This window comes from Anticarsia gemmatalis, chromosome 9, assembly GCF_050436995.1.
Source record: "Anticarsia gemmatalis isolate Benzon Research Colony breed Stoneville strain chromosome 9, ilAntGemm2 primary, whole genome shotgun sequence".
Taxonomy (NCBI): Eukaryota; Metazoa; Arthropoda; class Insecta; order Lepidoptera; family Erebidae; genus Anticarsia; species Anticarsia gemmatalis.
The window spans coordinates 11,990,204-12,015,949 of NC_134753.1; the positions used below are offsets into that span (position 1 = coordinate 11,990,204).

General features: G+C 34.9%; 3 protein-coding genes across 3 annotated transcripts in view; 2 read left to right on the forward strand and 1 right to left on the reverse strand.

The window, feature by feature from the left end:
* The window catches only part of LOC142975359 (phospholipid-transporting ATPase IF-like), a 33,976-nt gene extending 21,908 nt beyond the window's left edge, over positions 1 to 12,068 (forward strand). Inside the window, exons 8-17 of the mRNA XM_076118148.1 lie at positions 1,156 to 1,569; positions 1,927 to 2,098; positions 2,508 to 2,698; positions 6,212 to 6,493; positions 6,804 to 6,940; positions 7,312 to 7,447; positions 7,828 to 7,973; positions 8,667 to 8,834; positions 9,295 to 9,450; positions 9,887 to 12,068. Coding sequence (XP_075974263.1) covers positions 1,156 to 1,569; positions 1,927 to 2,098; positions 2,508 to 2,698; positions 6,212 to 6,493; positions 6,804 to 6,940; positions 7,312 to 7,447; positions 7,828 to 7,973; positions 8,667 to 8,834; positions 9,295 to 9,450; positions 9,887 to 10,076 — 1,992 coding nt within the window. The 3' untranslated portion in view covers positions 10,077 to 12,068. The remainder of the gene's footprint in view (positions 1 to 1,155; positions 1,570 to 1,926; positions 2,099 to 2,507; positions 2,699 to 6,211; positions 6,494 to 6,803; positions 6,941 to 7,311; positions 7,448 to 7,827; positions 7,974 to 8,666; positions 8,835 to 9,294; positions 9,451 to 9,886) is intronic.
* Positions 12,069 to 12,463: 395 nt separating this feature from the next.
* LOC142975300 (transmembrane protein 126) lies at positions 12,464 to 14,559 on the forward strand. The gene is made up of 4 exons (XM_076118061.1): positions 12,464 to 12,704; positions 13,083 to 13,254; positions 13,722 to 13,853; positions 14,253 to 14,559. Exons 1-4 carry the CDS (start codon positions 12,592 to 12,594, stop codon positions 14,493 to 14,495), a joined length of 660 nt encoding a protein of 219 aa, XP_075974176.1. The 5' UTR covers positions 12,464 to 12,591; the 3' UTR covers positions 14,496 to 14,559.
* A 475-nt stretch (positions 14,560 to 15,034) lies between these two features.
* On the reverse strand, positions 15,035 to 25,711 carry LOC142975299 (uncharacterized protein CG5902). The gene is made up of 4 exons (XM_076118060.1): positions 25,392 to 25,711; positions 24,790 to 24,875; positions 21,201 to 21,431; positions 15,035 to 20,299 (listed from the first exon to the last, which is right to left on the reverse strand). Exons 1-4 carry the CDS (start codon positions 25,583 to 25,585, stop codon positions 20,145 to 20,147), a joined length of 666 nt encoding a protein of 221 aa, XP_075974175.1. The 5' UTR covers positions 25,586 to 25,711; the 3' UTR covers positions 15,035 to 20,144.
* Between the last annotated feature and the right edge of the window lie 35 nt (positions 25,712 to 25,746).

Here is a 25,746-nt window from a genome sequence, read left to right on the forward strand (position 1 = left end):
AGACCGGACTTTTCAACACAAAAATATTTTTTCAATTCGAACAAACAAACACACTCTACAATATTATGTTATTAGTATATATTTACAAGAGTTATTTTACAATACACAATGCTTACTCAGCATTATTTATCAATGCCAAAGTGTGTGTCATTTATTTATACATTTTGCACTCAATTATTTTATATTTGTAGATTATGTCTTATTACAATATAAGTACTCGCTGGCCCGCGGCTCTGCTCGCTTAGAGCTCACATTTAATAATGTAACATGTCATATAACATGTTGTTCACGTGTTATAAAACATTGTCATATAATAACATGTCATGTTACATATTGTGTACGTACGGTACGGATCATTGCCATTATCAGCCCCTTAGGGGTACGTTTAAAAATAAGAAGTTGCCCCTGATTAGTCACCAGTCTTTAGATCTCTTACCTATATCGGTTCGGAGGTTTAGCCGTAAAAGCGTAAAAGACAAACTTTCACATTTAAGTGTAATTATATATTATAATTATTATTATATTACTTATATTTAGTTCTTTTTTCGTTTATACACATAACATTATTATTTCAAGTATTTATTTAATGTAAAGTTATAAAAATTGTAAAGACAACAAACAGATTAATCGTTAAAAAGAAAAAAAATGTATAACATTTAAAATGGCTGCAATAAAATATGAATCAGGAAATAAAACATCAAGGATCTGATTAGTTACACTATTGATCGTAATGCGTACTAATCTGTAGAAATTACCCGTAATCTTTACGATCTAATTGAAACTATACGACGTAGCAGCTGTTGATAAAATATCAATTAATTATAATTAATAGAATATGCCTATAACCTATGCTATCAAAATAAACTCGAATGGTGCATGTGACTCAAGCTTTAGGCACGTATGTTACTGTGCTTGAAACGTATACGCATGCACTCGTATACGTTAGTACTCGTACGCCAAAAGCACATCAAATTCTTTAGATATTTTTATAATCTTGTCTGTAATCAATACTTTAGTATTTATTTAGAAAAATACGTTTTGAAAAACATAGATGTTTATCTAGTTGGTCAGATTTTACAGTTACTCTGTTGTCGATAGATGTAAATCGCCTCTATTGTCTTTCTTACAGATAATAACACTCACTTTCTATTCCAGACAGACATCAAATTCTTTTTCACAATCCTCGCTCTCTGTCATTCGGTACAAATATCAAGCGAGGACATGAAGAAACTGAGCGCTCGACTCTCAGTCACGGGAAACTTGCAACTCGTCAACTTCTTCCGAAGAAAAAAGGTCAAATCGGCACAAAATGGCGTCTTGGACAATGTGTCATGGAATAGTATTATTAATCCTAATGGGAGTAAGATGGATTATCAAGCAAGCAGCCCAGATGAGAAGGCTTTAGTCGAAGCAGCTGATAGAGTTGGAGTGACTTTTTTGGGAGAAGAAGGGAACAATATGCTGCTAAAAGTTGGGGAGAATACGGAGATGTATGAAAGGTTGCAGGTTATTGAGTTCACGTCGGAGAGGAAAAGGATGTCCGTGATATTGAGGGATAAGGATGGGAAGGTAAGTTACCGACCATTGTATATTATTAAGTTTTAACGTGTAGCTTGACTTCAATCTTTCTAAACATTTACAGTAGGCTGCAGAATCAATATTGTTTAATTCAACTTTACTTAACTTGGAGAAATTATGACTTTTTCTATGTTGCTCCTTAGTATAAGGCACTATATGGCGTAAGTCTTTCGAGCACGGCTCAGTTTGAGTTTAATTCAATTGATAGGTTTCAATTTAAAAACCCCACCCTCTAACTAAGTCCAAAGAGTTTTGCTCTAGCTACGGCCAAGCAAATATCCTCATTCGTAACTTAACTTTTCAGAGAAGATTTTGTTACTGAATAAAATAGTCCTAATTGTATTCCAGATCTGGTTATTCTGCAAAGGCGCAGAAAGCTCAGTATTCCCTCTATGCAAAGACACGGCTCTCATAGAAGATACGAACAGAGATATCAACACATTTGCCAACAGAGGTCTGAGGACACTCGCGGTGGCTTACAGGGAGATATCTGAAGAAGAGTATGATAAGGTTACTGAAGGTAGGTGAACTGATTGTGTAGTTTGTAAAGTATCTACTCACACAATTGGAATCGACCCTGATGTGTGGTGATAAGGATTGAAGTTTGACAAGACTCATCATATGCAGAAATGAGGTACAGCTTGAGCTTGCTTCTAAAGTTCTTCTCTCCATAACTTTATTTTTCGTTAATCCCGTCTATATGTCAATAAACATGCATAAAACAAAACACCTCGAACTTTCAAAGGGTTTCCTTTTGATATCGTAGTGCAACTTAGATTGGTACATTTTGGCGAGCTTTTTTCCACCTACCTCCCCTAAATTCGTTAGTAAGGATATTTTCATAAGAATCTGTTTTTATCACTTTTTTTTCTATCATATTGTTATTTATGTATAAAATTTTGTACAACATACTTTTATTTTGTCTTCAGCAATAAAACGCTTAGACGGCAAAAGCGCAGACGCATTACAGCAAGTGACCCAACAGTACCGCGTACTAGAGCGACAACTTATACTAGTGGGTGCTACTGGCGTGGAAGACTGTTTACAAGACGATGTGGCCGACACGCTGGCATCACTGCGACGAGCCGGGGTCAAGACTTGGGTGCTCACTGGAGATAAGGTAAGGGACCCTTAGACATTTAAATTGTAACTGTTCCACTGCAGGGCAAAAGCCTCCACCAGAAATAATTAAGATGCTAGTTTTTAGTCCACCAATCTGGCTAAGTGCTGCTTAGGGACCCAACATCCTAAAACGAAATTTCACCATTAAAGTCCTACCGTCTGGCAAGGGTCTTGTCCCTTAGAATAAGAGTCTAGTCCTTAGGATAAGGGTCTTGTCCCTTAGAATAAAAGTCTTAGAATAAGAGTCACTTTGAGTCCAATGGAAAAATGAAATTGTACTTTACATTGTCATTGCTATGTTTGATTCCAGTCTTCAACTATCTCTTTAATCAGTTTCATTACCACTCGTGCAGCAGTTTAACCGTGACTACATAACAGATAGACATCTGCACTAATAATATTAACATGTATTCGGTTTGTCTGAACCCACACAATTCTAGAAACCAATAAATGCAAATAAATGTCCAATTTATACTTTATCTACTAATAGCATTGCTTAAAAGTTCGCGGTACCGGATATTAATTGTTATCATCACGTATAAGTAAATATAATTTTTTTTTATTTTATTTTATTGTGGTGAACGAAGCAAACAGTATTATAACATTATGTAATAAAAACATTAAATTTTTAACACTGTCACCAATGAAGCTTCAAACAATGAATTGCACTCAGCGACAAAAAGTTAACAAAACGAATGTTAAACTAAGTTAAACAAAAAAAATGCGAGAGTAAGTTGCAAACATAACAAACATCATCTCACAGTTATTCTAGATACATGATTGTGTCAATACTTGTATAGAAGTTATTCCGCACTGGTACGTAAAAGAGATTTGAATTTAGAAAAAGTTTCATGAAATATGTCAATATTATTAAACTTATTATTATAGCAGCTGCATGCTCTTATAATAAATCTATTTTTACCATATGAGGTTCTTGCAAAAGGAACGTCTAAAACTGAAGTACAGCGTGAAGTTGGTCGCCTACAACGTAAACCTATGTTAAATAAAAGATAAGAGGATTCAGTTAAGTTGTTTAAAACTTTGTATAGGAGAGTTATGTCATTGTGTAGACGGCGACGTTGTAGTGAAATTAAATTATTGGAATGAAAGTTAAAATTAGGATCATTGCAGTTTCTATATTCCAGATGTTTAACAAATTTATTCTGTATACACTCAATTCCATCGATATGAACATTGAAATGTGGATTCCAGACGGTAGATGCATATTCAAGGTGTGATCTTAAATAACTATTGTATAGTATCATGTATGTATGTTTCTTTTTAAACTCTTTACCTTGTCTAAGAATAAATCCTAACATTTTGTAAGATTTAGTAATAATATGATTATAATGAGATCTAAAAGTTAGTTCACTATCGAGGATCACACCAAGGTCTCTTACCTCATTGATTCGTTTAAGATTAGTGTCAAAAAGTTTATAGTTAAAAATTATGGGGTTCTTTTTTCTTGTAAAACTGATTATATAACATTTATTAGTATTCATAACTAGACCATTTAATTTGCAATAATTACCGAGACTATACAAATCGTCTTGGAGAACTAGAGAGTCAGAGATGTCAGTTATTTTCCTGAAAATTTTAGTGTCATCGGCATAGAGTAGGCAACCAGAACTTTTAATGACATGAATAACATCATTAATAAAAATATTGAATAAAAGTGGCCCAAGATGTGAGCCCTGAGGCACACCGGAAGTGACGGGAGCAAAAGTGGACGTATAACCTTTAACAGTGACTGCCTGTGTTCTATTTCTAAGGTAAGATTGAAGCCACCTCAGAAGGTCTCCATGAATACCAATATTAGCTAACTTGGTTATGAGAATAGAATGGGAAATTTTATCGAACGCTTTGGAATAATCCGTATATACGACGTCAACCTGATAACCTTCATCCATTGTTTTAGTAACGAGATCGACTAATTCACATAAATTAGTCTCAGTAGACCTATTAGAAACAAAACCATGTTGATTTGGAATAATAAATTGTCTAACTTTAGGATAAACTGAATCATAAACAATCTTTTCTAAAAGTTTAGGAATGAGAGACAGCTTAGATATACCACGGTAGTTTGTGACGTCACACCTATCACCTCCTTTAAGTATAGGTACTACGTGACTCTTTTTCCAACGGATAGGCATTACTCCTTGTGTTAAAGATTGGTTAAAGATAATTGATAACGGAAGAGCTAACACTTTATGACAACTTCGTAGAAAGATGGGCGGTATACCGTCAGGCCCAGGTCCTTTCGAGCAGTCAAGTTTTTTTAAATATGTCTCAGTAAGTTGAACTGTTCTAATCTTACATACGCTTATATACCCACGTGGATCGCAATATGTATAATCAGACGTCATACGATTATTGATAAAATTGTTTGTATCATTATGCGACTTGGCGAAAGTTTATCTATGTCTGTGCTAAACATAGAGCAAAAACTGCTGGATATATTTCAATATAATTGATAGGTAGGTATAGCTTTAAGTAGGTATAGGTGTAGCTTTTGTAAAAGTAAGCCATTACTGTCTCATTTGCATTGCTTAAAGGGGCAAATAGTGTCATTCCGGGAATGAAAATGGGTTTTGGCTAGGCACCACGAAACGAGGGCCAAATGAGAGCCGTAAACATTAAATGCCTTTAAGAACTCTCATTCATGTGAGGTTTCCTAGTGATGTTTTCCTTTACCATAAAAGCTGTGATCAACATCACTTTCACAAGTCATTAACGTGTTGCCTCGGTTTTGAAACTCTGGACCAGAGGTGTAAGCGTAAACCACTCTTTTACTAGATACGATTTGCATAAGGATACTGTACATAGCGTTTATATTTACAACATTTCATCGGTTTATTATATTTAATCTAAAGTTGGATATATTATAACACTTCGTATTAAAGTCTTACGAGAGCTGATTCAGTAAGATTGAGTGAGGTAATAAATTAACCAAATCTAATATTTTGATAAACATAATTGTTTTCGATGTTCATAGATATGCCATATTATTGATAGATAAAACGTTTTTATAATATTAAGCAGTAGGTGAAGTTACGTCAGTGATCTTATCAAAAGGATTTACTAACACTTTTGGGCCCCACCTTTTTTTTTTATTGTATGTAAACAGGTGATTCCCCGGGTCAGTGACTTAGCTATTCTTGGAATCAAGTAATCTTTTCGCTAGAATTCTAGCCTCTTCAGCTTTGCTTATTCACGGGCTATGATTATTATCACTCAGTACAAAATTAAGAAACTTGCTCTGAGCAAAATTGTATAGAGTCCATAAGCTTTTATTTCGTGTGTCAATTTTTGCTCACTGCAATAAGATAGATTGTAGATCTTTGGCCGAAAGCGTATCAACTAGTTTTACGTTTAGTTCCTTGAATCAACTTCGGAGCAAAAAATATTTTTATCGATCTTACATATTAATATCATCGCCAGTAGAGGCTAATCCAATCATTTCACTATTCTTTTGACACAAATTTGTATAACTACATTTTTTTATTTTCAGGTGGAAACAGCAATAAACGTAGCACAATCCTGCGCACATATATCAGAGAACGACCGTCGTATATTCCTAATAGGCGTTGAAACAGACGAGGCGTTACAAGCCCATCTAGAGGAATGCAAGCGCATCACTCACGAGCCTAGTTACAGAGATCTAACACTCATTGTAGATGGCGCTAGTATGAGTTTAGTGTTGGACACGCCTTCTGCGCCCGCCTTTGTTAGTATTTCTATGATGTGTAATGCTGTTTTGTGCTGTCGGTTGTCGCCTATACAGAAGGCCAAGGTAAGATTTTTAAAAGTATAGTAGTTTATAATTCTCTGCAGCAAATTCGTAGTTAAAATTTGGGAAAGTATATCTAATCTGATAACTGATTGTGAAAATAACGATATTAATAGACTGTTGTCTGAAACCTCGAATAAGGGTCTACAGGGCATGATTCTCGGACCTTAACGTAATAAGTTGGAATTGCCTGAAAATTATAGCAGCCCATTCCCTAAACAGCCATACCCTGGAAAATTCCTAACTGAAGTAATACTATTATTTAATAATAAATTTAAAAAGAATCTAAATCAAAATTATTTTATAATTTCAGATAGTAAGACTAATAAAGAACAGTCCGGAGCGTCCGATCACAGCGGCAATAGGTGACGGCGCCAACGATATCTCCATGATACAAGAGGCGCACGTCGGCTTCGGAATATTCGGGAAAGAAGGACATCAAGCTGCCAGGTAACATACTTACATTTTAATACAAAAAAAAAACATAAATCTACAGAATAATAATATATCCCATGGTAAATCAAAATCAAATCATTTATTCATTTAGGTCAAGTGCTGACACTTATGATAGTCAATGATACAGAGAGTGAATTTACCGCCAGTTCGGAAGGAAGGGCCAATGGGAAGAGCTGGAAAAAAACTCGTGGCCACTCTTTGTAAACAAAATACTATGTTAATGGGTTATTGTGGTTTTAGGAACCTTTCCTCTATTGAATCGATATACGGTCCTACCAGATAAGAAGGCGATGTAGGAAATGCAAATTTCAATAATGAAAGAGGTACATGGTTAGCAAGTTTTTAATAAATTTTTTTTATTGCAGGTCGGCTGATTTCGCCTTCACAAAGTTCTCGATGATAAAGAAAATATTACTAGTGATGGGACACTGGTATTATCAAAGATTAGCTACGTTAATACATTACTTTTTCTATAAGAATCTAGTCCTTGGAAATATAATGGTGAGTATAATAATTTCAGTTACAATTTCATGCAAATAAAGCTTTATTTATTCTATCATATATGTAGCGGTAGAGTGCGATTGCTCACGCGGTGTTGTGTTCGATTCCCGAATATTGCAAAGTGTAATGGATATTTTTATAAGTTTCTGACGGGATTTTACTAAATAGGCCATGTGCTAACTTACTCAGCTTAACTCTATTAGGTTTCTCATCTTAACGCAAGTGCGTTATCATTGGTGCTACTAACTTGTAAGGCCTAACGCGATTTAATAAAAATACCTTATAACTAAACAGACTATACAAGGTAGTGATTATAAAGTATTTTATAAAAACGTTAATAATAAATTTCAAATCTTTTAAACTACTTTTTTTTATTTCAGTTTATATTCCAAATCCACACGGTGTTCTCGACGCAGTCGATCTTCGACTCCATGTACCTGACTCTGTTCAACCTGGGCTTCACCTCGCTGCCGTGTCTCATACTGTCCGTCACTGAACAGAGGTGGCCCTCGGATCTATTGCTCAAGTATGTATTTCATACTAGCTGACCCGCGTAACTTCGCTTGCGTCCAATAAGAGAGAATGGGTGAATTTTTTCCCCGTTTTTGTAACATTTTTTACTGGTACTCTGCTCCTTTTGGTCGTAGCGTGATGATATATAGCCTATGTCATTTCTCGGGTATCAAAATATCTTCATACCAAATTTCATGCAAATTGGTGCAGTGGTTTAGACGTGATTGAGTAGCAGACAGACAGACAGACAGACAGAGTTACTTTCGCATTAATAATATTAGTATAGATTATAGATTTATATGTGCGATTATGCCACTTGAATATAGCTATTTCCTATAACTATAATTTTTAAAAGGCTTTACTCTGTCCCTTTAAATGTTATTATAAGAAGAAAGCTTTGAGCTAGCTTTTCGATCGCTCTTCAAGTTTGCTAAAATAGAAGCTGACTATCAAAAAAATAAAATCAACTAAAGATAATATGTAAACGTTCATGGTGTTAAAGTTATTGCGATTACTTCTGAAATATTTTGAATCTTACACGTAGTGCGTGCACGTAAACTACGTACACCAATCTGGTGCTCGTAGAAAACATCAAAACAAAAAAATTTTGACTTGCTATAGATATTTCCATATTTTTTCTCATTCTTAGAGAAGGTGACAGGTGTCAATGACGGGCTTAAATTATTGATTGTTTTTTGTTTGCCAGGAACCCAATGTTATACCGTGACATCCGCAAGAACAAGTTGATGTCGTGGCCGCACTTCGTGGCGTGGTGTCTGTCGGCCACGTACCACTCCGTCGTCATCTATCTGTTCTCAGACTTCATGATCACGTCGTCTGTCATCAGTGTGGATGGCAAGACTGTTGATCTTTGGTGAGTGTTACTTGATTCATTATAACATGCAATATTGCTTGAAGGTATTTTCGGACGAATTTTAATACACGGCGAGAAATACTAGGAGTAATATTGGTAGAAATTGTTGTCAGATTTTGAATCCTCAATATCAAAACTTGTAATTGTCTAAAAATAAACGTTCACATTCTGTCTAAACAAAGTCAACCACATAAAAAGAAGATATGAAGCTTTAGCATAAATTGAAAAACCAGGTATCTCGAAATAATTTATTTCTTGCATTACTATCATTAGCGTTTCTAAAAACGAATTAATTTAAGCAGTAATACTGCTTAAATTTTGAAAATGCTTCGGACTTGTCTCGTGTTTAGTTTGAGTGATTATTTTATAACCGGTTTTGGGTTCAAAAGGCATAACGAAAAAGTATTACAACAAAATGCTATCCGCGTTAACGAATGACATGTAACTTTGTTTGTTGCAGGTGTTTCGGCGCGGCGCTGTTCCACCTAATGATGGTGATCGTGAGCTTCAAGCTGTGGCTACAAGCGCGCTACCACACCAGGATGTTCGTCGCTTCTATCGTGCTCTCACTGCTGGCCTATGTGCTGTTTAACACTGTGTACGCGCTGGTCTATTTGTAAGTAACTAATTAATGTTTTATATTTATTTAATTTTAGTTTTTTTTATCCCAACCCGCACTTGGCCAGCGTGGTGGACTCAAGGCCTAACCCCTCCCTCATTACGGGAGGAGACCCTTGCCCAGCAGTGGGACATTAATTATGGGTTAATTTTTTTTTTTTTTATCCCTAACTTTCGTTTTCTGCTTCAAAATATTTCTCATCTATTTCTCCTCTTTTCGCGTAATTTAGCTCGATTATACAAAATTACAACAGTACGATGTGTCTCTGCATTTGCTACTATTCATTTAATAATATAATTCTTTCCACTTTTAGTAGTAGCTTTATAAAATCAATCAATAAATCGACTCCCACAACAATGAAAAGATGCAAAAATATTCCAAGTTATCGTAAATTTACTTTATCACTTACTTACTGGTATATTTTCTTCCTCAGACAAATAGACGGCGACGTACTAGGAACGTATACCCGCCTGCTCTCATCCACATCGTTCTGGGCACTCAACGTGCTAGTCGTGGTCGCATGTCTCTCACCTGACTACGTGGTTCGCCTAGTGTCTGACAAGTGGGGCAGAAGACAAGTCGATAAAACCCCTGCGCCACATATATTCTCTACTAGGCTATGAAAGCCTGGTACAACGTGCTGGAAAACAATAGAACTATCGACAACGATCTAGTTATTGTCAAAATGTTTAGTATGATACTGTGTTATTGGCGAAATTAGGCATTAAGCCAGAATCGCCACGAATCTTAACAACAAAAAAAAGCGGATCAGCGCCGCTAGCGGGTGCCGCAGGAACTATTTTTACGTACATTTTAAGTGTCAAAGTATCATACTATAGCACCGCTATAAATCTTAGCGCCGTGTATATTCTCCACCAGGCTATGAGATCCTGGTAGACTTGGATTTATAAATACGCTTGTGGGTAGCGCATGGTAAGCAAGCTTGTAAAATATGTAAAGATTCAAAATGGGGGTGCTGAATTAATTTCATCGACTGTAAAGTCTGAAAGCCATTTTTTCCTGCAGCCTTAAAGAAAGCATAGTTCGGAATATTGCGAAATTATTGCTATTAGCGTTCTGTACGTGGTAAAGAAGCCTTCTTAGTAATAAGTTAAAGACATGTATATTGTGATAATTGATGAATACAGGGTGTAGTTAGTTTGTAGCACAGTTTATTTTCAAAATGATGATGAAAAAACATATTTATAAACAAGAATAAAATTGCATTTATAAAAACTATATTTTGAAATTAATACGGTTAGGAAAATAATGTAAATAGTTATAATTTATTGACAAGAAGCAATAAATCATAAGTTGCTGTTAGGGTACAAAAATATGAACATATTTTAGATACTTAATTAAAATAAATTAAAATACTTGTATTTTTAATACGTAAAATCATTTCCTATTCTAGTTAGTACCAAAAATATTAGAAATAAAAAAATACAGTCATTAGCATAAATAAATACACAATAATTTTTATTTCGTGGCTGTGTAATAATTTATACTCATGACTGTACCTAGCAATATGTGACATATTATTGTAAAATGATGAATTTATTTAGAAGTATAAATAAATATGTGATAAGTAATAAATAAGTATTTTTTAACAATTAAATATATTTAGAGTTAAACTCATAAATGTTTCTCTTTGTTATTAGTGAATGTCGCTAGTCATTTCACGAAATCACTTTATATTAACCTTAAGTTTAAACCAATCAATTGTGAATTTAAAACAACACGGTAAATATCGCGAGTTATCAATTCTACCTTGGTTTGTTTGACTTTTCGGCTGTGCGAATTTTTTCATATCTATCCAGTGCCAAAACGTCAAGTTAACCAAAATAAAACGCAGATTTCGCTTTAAATCCTGTGTAATATTAAATTTAATAGTCATGCAATGCGTACGTTTAAAATAATTATGATTATTGTAATTAAATTAATAAAATAAAAAACATATTAAGTATATTTTTAAATAGACAATATTGTTAAATTGTATTAGGTTCTAATAAAAATGAATGTATATTTTATATTTATAAATAAAATATCAAGAACTAATATACCGATACGGGTATTTTCTACGTCATTGATAATATTACAGTATTTAGATTTTATACCTAGATGTATAAAATCTCATTAATATGTATTACAAATATCTATATTATTTTACTCTTGATTGTGTCAATGATACAGGATCTACGTTATTTATTTGACGAGGTAGGTCTTTCAGAATTATAAAATAATATCACAACAAAATGTGAAACAAAAAACAAACACGCATTTCCTCGTGTAATAAGAGAGGAGTTATACCTTTACTATCTTACTAATAAACTTCGTGTAAGCTGTTTTCGTCTTTTTCCCTCATATGCAGTTTCAAATTTGATTGAAAGAGACAAAACACTGTATAACTAATCAGAGCTTACGCGATGTTCAGTAGTAAGACATTTACTATAGTACATTCTGTGCCTCTTCGCAATTTATATGTGTCTCAAATAAACCTAATCCAAAGCACTCGGCACGCAAGTATTTGTAAATATTCTTATTACGTATTATTAATTTACTGTAGATAGACAAATTAGAGTAAGATATCAAATTGCAAATCATTAAAATATAAACGAATTTATTTTTATGAATGGCTTTTATTTATTTTCTCCCGTAGCAGACGATCTTAGCCTTTTGAATAGGTCCAAAATGGGGGTGAAAGCTGGTAAGTCAGTAAAATATATCACTTGAACGTACATTTTCACGCCTTCTTCCCATTCAGGGAGGCAGAGACCAAAGAACGCCACTTGGTACGATGCTTACAAACTTCTCAGAAAGAAAAATATTAAATCTACATAATCGTGTGTTCTTAGCATGTTACTATCCACGTAGATAAGACTAATTTAGTTCTAAATTAAATTAATACAATTACAGCATATAATATATTATATTATTATGGTAAAGCATCGAAACGAATGCTAGAAATGCAAAAAAGTTAAACAGCTGTTATTGACAGATGTCATAAGTATCAGAATTTTTTTTTAGATTGTAGGTTATGTTATAAACCGAATCAAATTGTTTGTATTTTTATCATTTATTAAATACAATACTGGTTGTTGTTGTTCATTTTACGAAAATTAACGAGAAGCCTCAACGATGGCGTTATATAAAGGGAAAGAAGTGCCTAAAGATGCTGTAATTCTAGACGAATTGGAGGCTACCCAGTACATTTGGAATGTTGTATCAGACTGGGAAAACCAATCCGATGTGTAAGTTCATATTTATGACTAAAACTTAGACCGAAATCTGTAGATATTGTTTTAGAATTACAACTATTGTAAGCGTCATTGCTTTCAATATAAATTCTAGTAGCGTAATTGAATGAATAACCAAACTTTAGTAGAACATTCGATTATGAATTGCTTTTAACAGAAAATTATTAAAAAATTCAATGCAGGTAATAATCATCCGTTAGTGGTCAACAAAAACACCTAAGACTAAAAGAAATGTTAAAAACTTAGTCATACTTAAAAAAAAGATTAAAAAGTATTTATTGGAAAAAACGTTGCTACAAACAATACAGAATGGTTTCACATACTTTGCCATTAAGCTGACATGCAAATAGTAAACAAACATTTTCTTTGCAGTTGGGCACTTCAATATGCACCATTTGTCCTTGGTGGGATAAATGCAGTCTGTGGCATTATGATAAATAGATACTACAGGCAGAAGTTGAAACTCGGCACTTATGGTTACATTGCCTCTGTGGTCCCTATAACAGCTATGCCTGCTCTTTTGACTTCATTGTTTCATAGACATGTAAGTACTCAATTAGTTACCGTGTATAATTGAGGGACAAGGCTTCAAGTAAAAGATTTAGTAAACTGTTGAGATGACTTCGTACCTAAATCCTTTGAAAACTTAACTAACTTGACTATCACCACTTATGAATAAGATAACTTACTCAATGTTAATGTTATTAGATCTTATGGTAAATAACATCAACTGTAAGCCCCTCTACTTGCTAATTAAATTAGGTACGTAACTTGTATATGGATCAAAATCTAAACCCCAACCATTAATTACACTATTGTAATAGGAAATGTAAGAACGATATTGTACTCCTGTGGATGTAGCAATGAGTACTGTTAATGCAATATATTATCTGTACTAAATTGTTGTGAGAGCAACTTCATAGGCAAATGAAGACAAAAACAATATTTTAATGATGAAATTGAGTATATTTTGCACTTGCATCCATTATTAATGTTTTTCTATGTTTTCAGTTAGTAACAACAGATATGCTGTTAATGAAAAAGGAGTCCTGTCCAATATGTTACGAGCTGCGGTCAGGGGCCATACAAGTGGGGATGGGATTTGCATACCCCATGGTGTTGGGACCACTGGCTGCTTTGATGGTGGGTAGCATTTTTAGGATTTTCTTTTCTCGTAAGATTTGCTTTTGTTCGCTTGCCTCACATAAGAGAGAATGGGTAATTTCCCCGATTTTGTAAAATTTTTCGTTGCTACTCCGATCCTAATGGCCATAGCGTGATGTTATATAGCCTAAAGCCCTCCTCGATAAATGGTCTATTGAACACAAAAATATTATTTCAAGTTGTTCATGAGATAAGCACGTTCAAGCAAACAAACAAACCCTTCAGTTTTATAATATTAGTATAGATAGATGACAGAAAGTAGATAAATATGGGCCAAAACTGGCCAAATGTGACTGCTGAAATATTGTGTAATTTACTAGGCAACTGTTCTGGTAGAATTATTCATGACAATAAAAGCTTCTCTTCACTCTGTTTCAGTACGCCAACCGCTACAACACTGCAAGGATACCAGAACTGACTGAGAATCCAAGAATCATGTTTAATTTCCTTAGAAAAATAACCAGGCCTTACACAGGAACCCTTACCTTCATGGTCCTCGGCCAGGTAGCCGCCTCATCAATATTAACATACTTTGAAATGAAGAATAACTTCAAACTAAGAGGGAAGATAATGGAGATTGAAGCTAAATTAATAGCGAATGAAGGAAATAATGATAGTTGAATACCAAATGCATTTAATGTAGATATAGCTTGTAAATAGATTTATTTGTTATTGCTGTTTTAAATTCATTTTTATTGTCTCATGAATTTACCTTGCGGAGTGAATAGATAGGTTGCGGCGAATCGCAAGATACATTAACTAAGCTGTAAGCTTAATAATTGAGCCCTAATAAAATATGATATTTAAATTTGTTAGATGTTCAATACAGGTGTCATTAAAAGGCTGCTAAGAATATCAGGAGTCTAACATAATAGTTGCTGTAACGTAGTAGTAAAAATGACTATGCCTATTGCGTTCTTTATCATTGTAGACTGCAGAATAATGGTAGTTACAGGTGGCAGCTAAAGTCATGTTTTACGGCTACTGAGGTAGGTAAGTACTAAGGAAGGTCTACTACGATTCGTGAAAACGAAATTTTAATTTACTGAAATAATAAAGGTGTTCGTTTATGACCTTTCTGTATTCTATTTTGTGATTAAAAAACAAACGAAATATCAACGAATGTACGTTTACGGGTTCTAAAATAAAAATCAAGAATATAGTTTCAAAGTAACCTATATTATTAGTTAATCATATTTAAGAATTACAAAACGGACAACAAACTATGCACACAACTGTTACCAGATATTACAACTTCTAATATTGAACACATACAAACTGCACTTTCGACTTACGACTCTACCGTACAAGCGATTAAGATTCATTTTTGTTCAACAGTTCTTTAAAACAAAAGCATTATTGTCAAATAGGTGAATTTTTCGCAATAAGAAAACTGAATGCAGGTTTGTGATTGGTAGAATCACAAACACTGCAATGCAATCGTGCGCGTTAATTGGCCAGTCATTTTAAGAAAAACTGATTTATAGAACTGTTTCCAAAATGCATTCGATCCTAAATCGCTAATACGATAAAGCCTTAAAACTGACCATTCAGAACACAACCAAAAACTATGCAAGTACTATTTAAAAATACCCTTATCATAAAACCTGACTATGGATATGATTTCTCATATTACTACCAACACCTAACTCAAGGGCCGCGCAAACAATTTTAGATTCTACGCTTCTAAATTTATGGTTTATTTTTGTACATCAAACTATGATTATAATGTCAGCCACGGCCCTACGAGTGACTTTTGCTCCGGTACAAAATCACGGACAGTTCCGAATGGTTCATGTTCTATACAAAATCGTTCCTTATGTCTAGTAATTGTATAAGTATGGATATTATGTATTGTTGATTTGCATCTGACTTTTGGCTAGCTTCAGAGTATTGTATTGTTTGGCTGATATATTCAGTTACTATACTTTTTCCGTTTTTATTGAAGTCTTTAGGAGGTATGTTCTTTGTTTCTCCAGCCCTTCAGCTTTGATTAAAGGTACTTATAGGTAGTTCGACTTTTAAGGTTAAAGATTTTTTCAAAACGAAAATAGTATAGCCTTATCACCGGTATTCATATTTTGAGTGGGTACATTCACACAATGGTTTAAACTCAAAATAATAATAATAAAATCCAGTAAATGCAGGATACACAACACAAAGAAATTAATGTGTGAATTAAAATATTATAAAATGTTCGAAAGTCGTGCATTGATTGAAGTGAGCCAGAAGTCTTAAAAGTAATATTTAAAACAATTTAAACTCAATTATAATATTTTCTTAATTATTTTTTCTGATATTATCAGCTCTGTATTGTTGGAAGTTGATAGAGCTTGTCTCACGACCACAAGGAAATGAACCAAGCTCTTGCTGGGCTCATACATTAAATAACAAAGAATTAATATGCCTTCGTCCATATTGTTTGTAGTCGTGGAAATAACCCGAATAATTTCTAAATTGCTTTAACACCGGTATTTTTTTCATTTTTAGGCTATTTCTGATACTGTTCTTGAGAATGGGTGTAGGGCACACATCAAGGCTGGCACGCGAAAGGGCTTTACCATACCCGGTTCAAGATAGTCTTGGAAGTATAGATGTCCTTTTATTTATTAAAAACGTAATACAAACTACTAACTTCTTTGTTGTTTAATGTATGAGGTTTACATTTTATAAGGATGTGCACTAACACGAACGCATGTACGAACGAATATTAACTCACAGTCCATCGTATGATCAATTTTCTTCAATACAGTCACGTATACGTACACGCGCACGTTACAGCGTGCACCCTACCTTAGTGCCGTTCCATATCAACAATCGTAACACATCTCGTCCCACAGGTCGGTGATCTACTTTATTATTACGATTTCTAGCTGTTCACTATTAAGGATAACAATTATACGTGAATATACTTTGAGTAGATGTAGACGTTTTATATTTTAAAATGGATTTTTAGTTAATTTCAGTCACTTCTTAAGGTAGGTATTTTTTTTTCTATATGTATATGTCCCACTGCTGGACACAGGTCTCCTCTCGAACGAGGGAGGGGTTAGGCCTTGAGTTCAATAGCTGGCCAAGTGCGAGTTGGGGGACTTTGCACGTCATTGATAATGTTTTATGATGGATAGCTTAAAAACAGGTAGGTACAAGATTAAGTCACATAGTATATTATAGAACTTATTTATTTTATATTTAGTCATATCATAATTTCTACACAGCATTTTAAAGAGTTGTACGATTTATTCGATGTTTCAAAACGGCCACATCCACTCAAAGTATCCACAAAATACGTTTACGAAAAGCAGACAAGCATTATAAACCCTGGCAGTAAACCCTACCACAAATAGCATCTGTTTCACAATTAACAACTCAAGTATCAAGAACGCATACTGTCCTTTTCTATTTACATGTAAAAAGAGCGAGAGAGTATGATGTTTAGGATAAGAATAGTTGATACTTGTGAAACAGGCCATCAGTACAAAATAACTATTTCAATCACATCATCATCTCCCGGTGTTCGAACGTCGTGTCTATTTACATTAAATTTTAGAATTCCAACAATGAAAATAATAATTCGATATCTAGGCATTATTTGTCACACTTCACAACAAAACGCTTTCAATAATTATCAATAATAGCTTCTCTTTACCTAAATATATATCATTCAATTTCAAGTCTTACACATTTTTGATATTCAGCTTTGTTCCCATCATACCGAGATAACGAAATATCATTTATATTCCCCCATGCCCCGTCAACAAGATACAAACGATTCGATAGAATCACAACAATTTTCTCATCACCTCATAAATTATATTTAAAAGTAAGACACACTTACGTTCTACAACAAATGAATTCTTAAAGTAATTAATTATTTACTTTTTTTGTTCACTTTCATGCTTATATGTTTTTTTTTTAGAATTTTCACGTAATATTTGTATTTTTTTTTCGAGAACATTATACGTTCCGTTCTACGATTAGATTCCTTACATGATAGTTATAATGCTGGGGCCACACTACCGGGAAATGCCATTAATTATCGCGTTAAAGGACGTTAACCGTAGATGTAGCCACGACTTAACGCAATAATTTGACAACGGCATTTACATTGTCGTTTGACATTAGGCGATAACTCAAGTGGCGGTACATCAAAGAGAATACCGCGAGAATTAATGCGATAAAGCGGTCACACTACGCCAGTCAGTGTGCGTCGGGAGCTCGACGGGATCGCACGTGTTTTGTGTTTGCAATATGGAGACATACTATGGAGTGGAGTAACGAGAAAGTAATTGCGTTTCTGGAGCTTCTGCAAACAGAACCATGTTTGTGGGATCCAAAACTGAAAAGTTACAAGAATCTAGGATCGCAAAGTGATGCTTGGCGTCGACTGATGGAATTAGTACCTTTTGAAACAACTATTGAAGAAATGAAAAAAAAAGAAGGAAAGCCTGATGAGTTACTATAGAACCCATTTAAACAAAATTAAAAAATCTTTGAAAGTAAATTTTACGCCGTTTTATCGCCAAACGTCAAATCACGTTGGCCGTATTAAGTGTAGCCACCTACTTTAGCGCGTTAAAAATTATCGCGATAATTACCGCGATAATGGGCATTGGACGTTGGCCGCTAATGTGGCCCCAGCATAAGTGAGTGCTTAATTAAGCGCAGCGCGAATGTCACATGTAAGTACTTTTGGTTTCAGAATAAAAAATAAAGAAATTATTTGTCTACAGATGTTGTTGAGATCCAATGAGCGTTTCATGTGACGTCACAATTCCGGTTACGATGACATTATGATAAATGTTAATGATCTAGATTGTGATATAATATTTATCTATTAGCGGCACGTGCTAACCTTGCGACAATAGAAGCAGAGGTCAATAAACTTTGATAAGATCTTAGGTCACGATCGCAAATGATCATAATATTAAGTTCAAACTTATAGGTATAATTAGAGCCGCCAAAGAATAAAATTCGATTGTGTTGTGCAAATAGCTCGTGTCTAGTTTTTTCTTTTAATTTTTAACAGTTTGGATACAACGTGACGTTTAATTTTATTGTGCCAACTGATTAGTCTCAATATCCTTCAGCAAAACGTGGCTAAGTCATTTAGTCATCTCGAAGTAACCGAAATTGCAACAACAAAACGCAAAGATTCAAAGTATAGTACAGTAACACACAGTGTGGAAGCATGGGCAACCCTTACAGCCAACCATGAGTCAAATTACATGTATTCACTAACCAATGTTATTTATTTATTAATTTTAAACACCCACCGGTAACATGTCATACAACAATTAATATAAAATACAAACAAACCTTAGTCCCCCAGAGTGGTGAGTTTAGGCTCTTTTTATAGTATCAAAGGTACTATAAAAAAACCTCTTTCTTGTTGGCTTCAGACTATATAGATGCGGTACCGAAAGCGAAGCGATGCGAAGGCGAATTTACGCAATTAATCACGTATTTTTTTCTAGTACGGTTCGAATATAACAAGTTGCATTGATATTAAAAATATGCGCTGCTGCCTTCAATACTGCTTCCGTGACCACGGGTCGGCCGTAATTAGGGAATTGCGGCTGCTGTCACTAATAAAGTTAATAGTTACGCAGAAATAGGAGGAAGTACGATGACAGAAACTAATTTTCCAATTAACTTGTGCTCCTTCAGTTGAAATGGAGCAACAAGGTAATAGGCCGCAAATCGTTTATTGTCTCGTCAAATATCGACTCACGCTTGTCAAGAGTTGTCGTTTAATACTGGAAAGTCAAGTCACCACTCTGGGAGGACTTCTAGTCAAAATTTCGTTCAAAGTGTATTGCCGATACTGAATGGAATCACGAAACACACTAACACTTTAGCATTGCATTAATGATCACACACGTAACACTATCAATAAATGTAAAACTCACTGCGTCGTATTAAACATTAATTCATAAGCATTACTATAAGATGGCACCTTGATGTTATCGAGGAATGTCATTGGCAGTGTTGTTCTTAACATTAAATGATTTTGATCAAACATCGATCTGGGTCGTTCGCCAATTCACTTTGAGCATAATTGTGACTTCTATCCGGACGTTCTGCTCTTCTATGATACTGGACACTAGACGTACACTTAGAATCTAAATTATTACTAACACGATATCTAGCACTCGGCCCACTGTTCCAACTCCGGTGTATATTATGATAGTGTGTGTATGGTATACTGTTGTATACAAGTCTTAGATTGTTAAGTGGGTACCCTGCGAGGGGCGGGCGCGGCGTCTGCTAGCATCGCTGGCTGATGTATTCGTTGTATGTGGCAGAGATCTCCTCGGACTGATAGCGAGTTAGCTTGATGCTTCGTCGCATCTCGGCAGTGATGGCAGCCTTGTAGCCGCCCTTTCGTAACAGCGAGTCGATTGTTTGAATTTGGTCCCAACCTGCAATTGTGTATTAACATTTTATAGTAACGATTGAAACGAAGGTAACGCAATGTTTAATATTGTCGTCACGCTACTGCCGCAAGGCAACCGAAGTTCTTTGTGCAAACACAAAAAAAAATTTGTATCGCAAACCAGATGTTTTGTCAGGTCTGTTTATACTTGGTGCCCATTATGGGTTGCTAGTTGTAAACGAGCGAGCGTTCAAAATTAAGAATCATTGCATCGAAACTAACGTTTTTATCTCATTCCTCGTCCGATTATTGCACTAACAAAACAAAAAAACATTACTAAAAAACTGTACAGGATATTTTCTAGTCTTTATTTTTAAGTAACATAATAAAATAGATTGTATAAGGAAATTCGAGTAAGCCTCAAGGTTTAACATAGCACGCACAGTTGCGCAATAATCCGATCTTGTGAAACAGAATACATAGAAATGATGTGCATTATGCGTAGTAAGTTAAATACGTAGTTATAACAATTAGTGTATTATCTTTCACTCTTTAGTTACACGTGGATCTGCGTTATGGATCTTAACCACAAAGGACTTCCCTTTGTTTGTTGCGGTCATTAACTCAACGAAGTATACAATAAATAGAATGTGTCTTGACTAATATTTTTCAAGAACTGCTGTCTTCAATTATTGTAGTTTTGTACTGATTTTTATTGAAGCAGTAAAATAAAAGTCAACAACATATATTATGATATGTAGCCGTCTCCACATAGCTACATATCCAAAACCAAAATATAAAAGGTGAACGAAGTCCAAAAGCGATTGAGTGTTAAGAAAAATGTCGTAATATAAAAGAGTCGTAAATTAATTAGAGAAAACGAAAATATCTATAAGTACAAAGTTTGTTTAGAAATTATTCTTCTATATTTATTTCTATAAACATACCTTGCTCAGTAGCAACTTGAGGTAAATAAGTGGCAGTTCGCTTGGTGCCGCGTTCACTGATGAACTCGATCCTGATGCCGTGCTTGCCGAGCTTCCAGTCGAGGTAGTGCTCGGCCTCCTCGAAGTGCTGCAGGATAGACACCGACACCGTCAGCCGAGGCACCTCCTCGCGCGTGATGGGTGTGAAGCGAGAGTCTTTTAGCGCGCTCGTTATCGCGTACTCACGGAGGCCTGGTGGAAGAACAATTGAATTAGTTTTAATAAATGACAGTCTTCTAATTGTAGGAGACTAACAGTCAAAAACTACAGTTTTATTTTTTATACATAGTACAACATTTCTTATGTTCCAATCAAAATCTTAAAATTTACTTTACACATATGTATAAGTTCCAAGGATTACCATATTTTGACACATATTATTACTTTAAATATGCAGTTAACAAACATTTATTCTACGATCGTAATTAATTTGAAAATGTCTAGACTAGCATTTCAATAAACTCTCTGAAAGTCAAGGTGATTTGATTAATTTTTATTAGTCATTGCTTACTGGTCCTTGTTACCTGGGTTATAACACATTACCCCTGCCTCCCCTCCGCCCAGGACCCATTTCCGAAACATGGAAGAACTCAATATGTCACCTATCCTCAGAACAACCTCAGTAAGCATAGCTTAACCTCAGAGATAGATCTATGTAACTATTACTTAGCCACAAGCTCTAAATCAGACAGTATAATAAACATAATTACATCTATTACAGATGGCTGCTGTAATGTGTTAATAGTTACTAAATCAATTAGCTCCAACAATCAATGTAATTGTAAATAGATAAGTTACATTGTATCTAATGGGATGATAAGTCTGTTGTTTCTTACTATTGTTGTATTTCAATGAAACTGTACAACAATGGATTTTTATCAAGGATTATAGCCATACTTGTAAGACAATAGTTTAATGAAAATAAGTGTAGCATAAAAAACTGTAATTTTTTATTGTTTTCTTAATATTTTAAATGTCAGTTTAAAAAATTGTATAGACTACTCCCAAAGCAGTGTTTTCTTAGTACATCATTCCATTGCTGCTGTTAAATTAATTAATATACAAAAGAAAATGTATTTATTTTCACACTTATAATCGCGGCGTTGGACCTGGGTATCACCAAATAACAACACAAGAAATGAAATCGATTTTGTATTAACATCCCACACAGATATTGTAAAAGATGTCAGCGTAATAAATAAAATAAAGTTTAGTTCAGACCACAGACCAATACGTGCAAAAATTAAGTTCAATTTTAAAATCCACCGAGCGAAAACATTTAAACATAGATTTAGAAAACTCTCAGCAGAAGAATTAATTGCTAATGAAGAACAACTGAACCAAAAGCTCATTAATTACTTTGAACCTCTTAATTTAGTAAATTTAGACGCAGAAGCACAATATGACAAAATAGTCACCGGTATTCATAAATGCATAAACAATTTAAAAACTAACAAAAAGAAAAACAAAAAGCTAAGTCCATCGACCCTTGATTTAATAAATGACCGAAATAAATATGGGATTGGTACAACAAAATATAGAGAACTAGACAAACAGATCAAAAGAAGCATAAGAAGAGATATCAGAAATATTAACACTCATCTAGTCACAATAGCATTGGAAAAACATAGATCTTTGAGGACAGCAAAACAAGGAATCACCAAAGGCAAAACCTGGATTAATAATATTAGAGATGACAGCGGTATGAAACATCACAATAGGGATAAAATCGTAGAAACCTGCACAAATTTTTATAGCAAACTCTACTCAGATCCTAATAAAAGACACTCAAAAATAGATTTTAAGTTCTCAGATACCATCGATGATATAACGAGCACAGAAGTACTAAAGATAATAAACCAAATGCCTTATAACAAATCTCCCGGTGAAGATGGTGTTTCAACGGAAATTCTCAAATTTGCATCTCCTATTATTTTACGACATATTACCAACTTATTTAATACTATTCTAAAAACTGGAAAAATCCCTCGTCAAATGTGCTATTCCAACATAATCCTCCTTCATAAAAAAGGCGACAAAGCTGACATCAATAATTACAGACCTATTAGTCTAATACCACACCCCTATAAAGCCTTTATAAAGATAATTTACAACCGAATTGACGGTTATCTCGATTCCCACCAACCTCCCGAACAAGCCGGTTTTCGCCCAGGATATTCAACAATTGACCACTTACACACCATCAATCAAGTAATAGAGAAGCACTCTGAATTTCATATACCGCTCTACTTAGCTTTCATAGATTATACAAAAGCATTTGACAGTGTCACTCATAAGTCCATATTTACCGCCTTAGCACAACAAGAAATAGATCAAAGTTACATAGACCTCCTCAGTAATATATATTCTAATAGCACGGCAAACATTAAAATCAGCCGCCCCGGACCAACATTTAAAATAGACAAAGGTGTCAAACAGGGTGACCCACTGTCTCCCAAACTTTTCACAAGCACTCTTGAGGAGATATTTAAAACCCTAGCAGACTCATGGCAGTCAAAAGGAATCAAGGTTGGGGACAGAAAACTCACAAACCTACGCTTTGCGGATGACATCGTCCTCTTTGCATCATCCGCCTCAGAACTGCAAGACATGCTCCAAGATCTGAGCGCGGCAAGCCTTGAGGTTGGACTAATGATGAATCGGTCCAAAACTAAGGTCATGACCAACAGCACGATGCGTAAGGTCATGGTAGACGGGCAAGATATACAATATGTCGATGAGTATATCTACCTTGGCCAGCTAGTCTCTTTCGAAAACAGGCAGGATAAAGAGATCGATCGCCGTATCGAAAACGCCTGGAAAAGCTACTGGTCAATGAAATCATTGCTCAAGGGTAACCTTGCAATGATACATAAACGAAGACTCATCGATATGTGTATCTTGCCTGTCCTAACTTACGGTGCTCAAACGTGGTCGCTGACTGAAGCTCAAAAGTCCAAGCTGAAGGTTTGCCAAAGAGCCATAGAGCGAAGCGTCTTAGGTATTAAACTAGCAGACCGAATTCCAAATACCGAAATCCGCTCAAAAACGGGAGTCGCTGATGTGGGCACTAAGGCTGCGCGGCTAAAATGGGATTGGGCAGGACACATCATCAGGATGCACTCAGATAGGTGGGCAAGAATCGTGACCGAATGGACGCCTGAGGGCCGACGACGTCGAGGTAGGCCACGAAAACGTTGGAGCGATGACTTGGACATCTATCTGGAGGATTGGCGTGAGATAGCCGTTGACAGGGACCGATGGAAGATTTTGGGGGAGACCTTTGCCCAACAATGGGACAGTACGGGTTAACAAAAAAACAAAAAAAAAAACTTATAATCAAAGAAGTTTTTTCAAAAACTTTGCCCAAATATTATATAACTAACACCCAGTAACTAAATAAGTAAACATTATATTATTAGTTTTTTTTTACACTTACAAACTACAATGACTGCAAGGTCAGACAAGTGTCATAACAGGCACTTAAGAGATAATATTATTTTATCTTCAAAATAAAACATTGTAAATTAAACATGATAAATTACAATACCTGAGTGTAAATGCATTGCATTGAATGTCCCAATGCATCCTCGAAGACGATGCTCCTTGCCAATTTTCCATGTCACAAACAGGGGACTGAGAAAAAAAAACCAAACGTAATTTTCATATCTCCAGGAAAAAAAAAACAAACTTCAAAAGATGTAGAATATAAAGTATAAACAACCTTTACAAATTAGACATTCTGTAATAGTGCAGACAATGAGCCAGACTGCTCCACTCATGTACACACCATTATAAACTTTATGCATTTCCACACAAAGAAGCATTTAGCATGCACATTTTTGGAAGTGATGGGAGAGTGGGTGTATTGACCGCGAATAAAAAACAAAATTACCTTTGCGTGGTCGTCATAAATAAGCACACGTAATTTATTACTGTGTGCACTTGTACTCCCTATGCAAATTAGTGAAAGTGAAAATATGCATCTATTTGCAATGTACTGAATAGACCTGTATTTGAAAAAGGTTTTATACATTACGCTCTGACCTCATTAGAAACAAAGATGTGGAGGTACCAGACAAAGCATGCCCAAGGGAAGGCAAGAATATTATTATCAAGCAGTGTTATACTTACAAGAATGAACCAACTTACTAGGCATCGTTAGTAAAATTTGGCGTTTGAGGAGGGTCCATACTGTGCAGCTGACAATACAAAACATCGAAACAAAAGTAACACATATCAGGAATAGCTACAGACTCTTGGTAACCATTCAAAGGTCGATCTATATTATTACTGTATGAGTTATTTAGTTTCTGTTTTTTCGTTCCACAACATACTGAAGACATCTTGGTTTTTATAGAAATTAATAACACTAAATCTACGAAACAAAGCAGTCACGAGAGTCTTAAAAGTAAACGAAACCAAACACTCGTTTCTTTCAATGGGGTTCTAAAACCACAGGCTATATTCACGTCAATGAGCGAATGAGCCTGTAGAAATTACATTT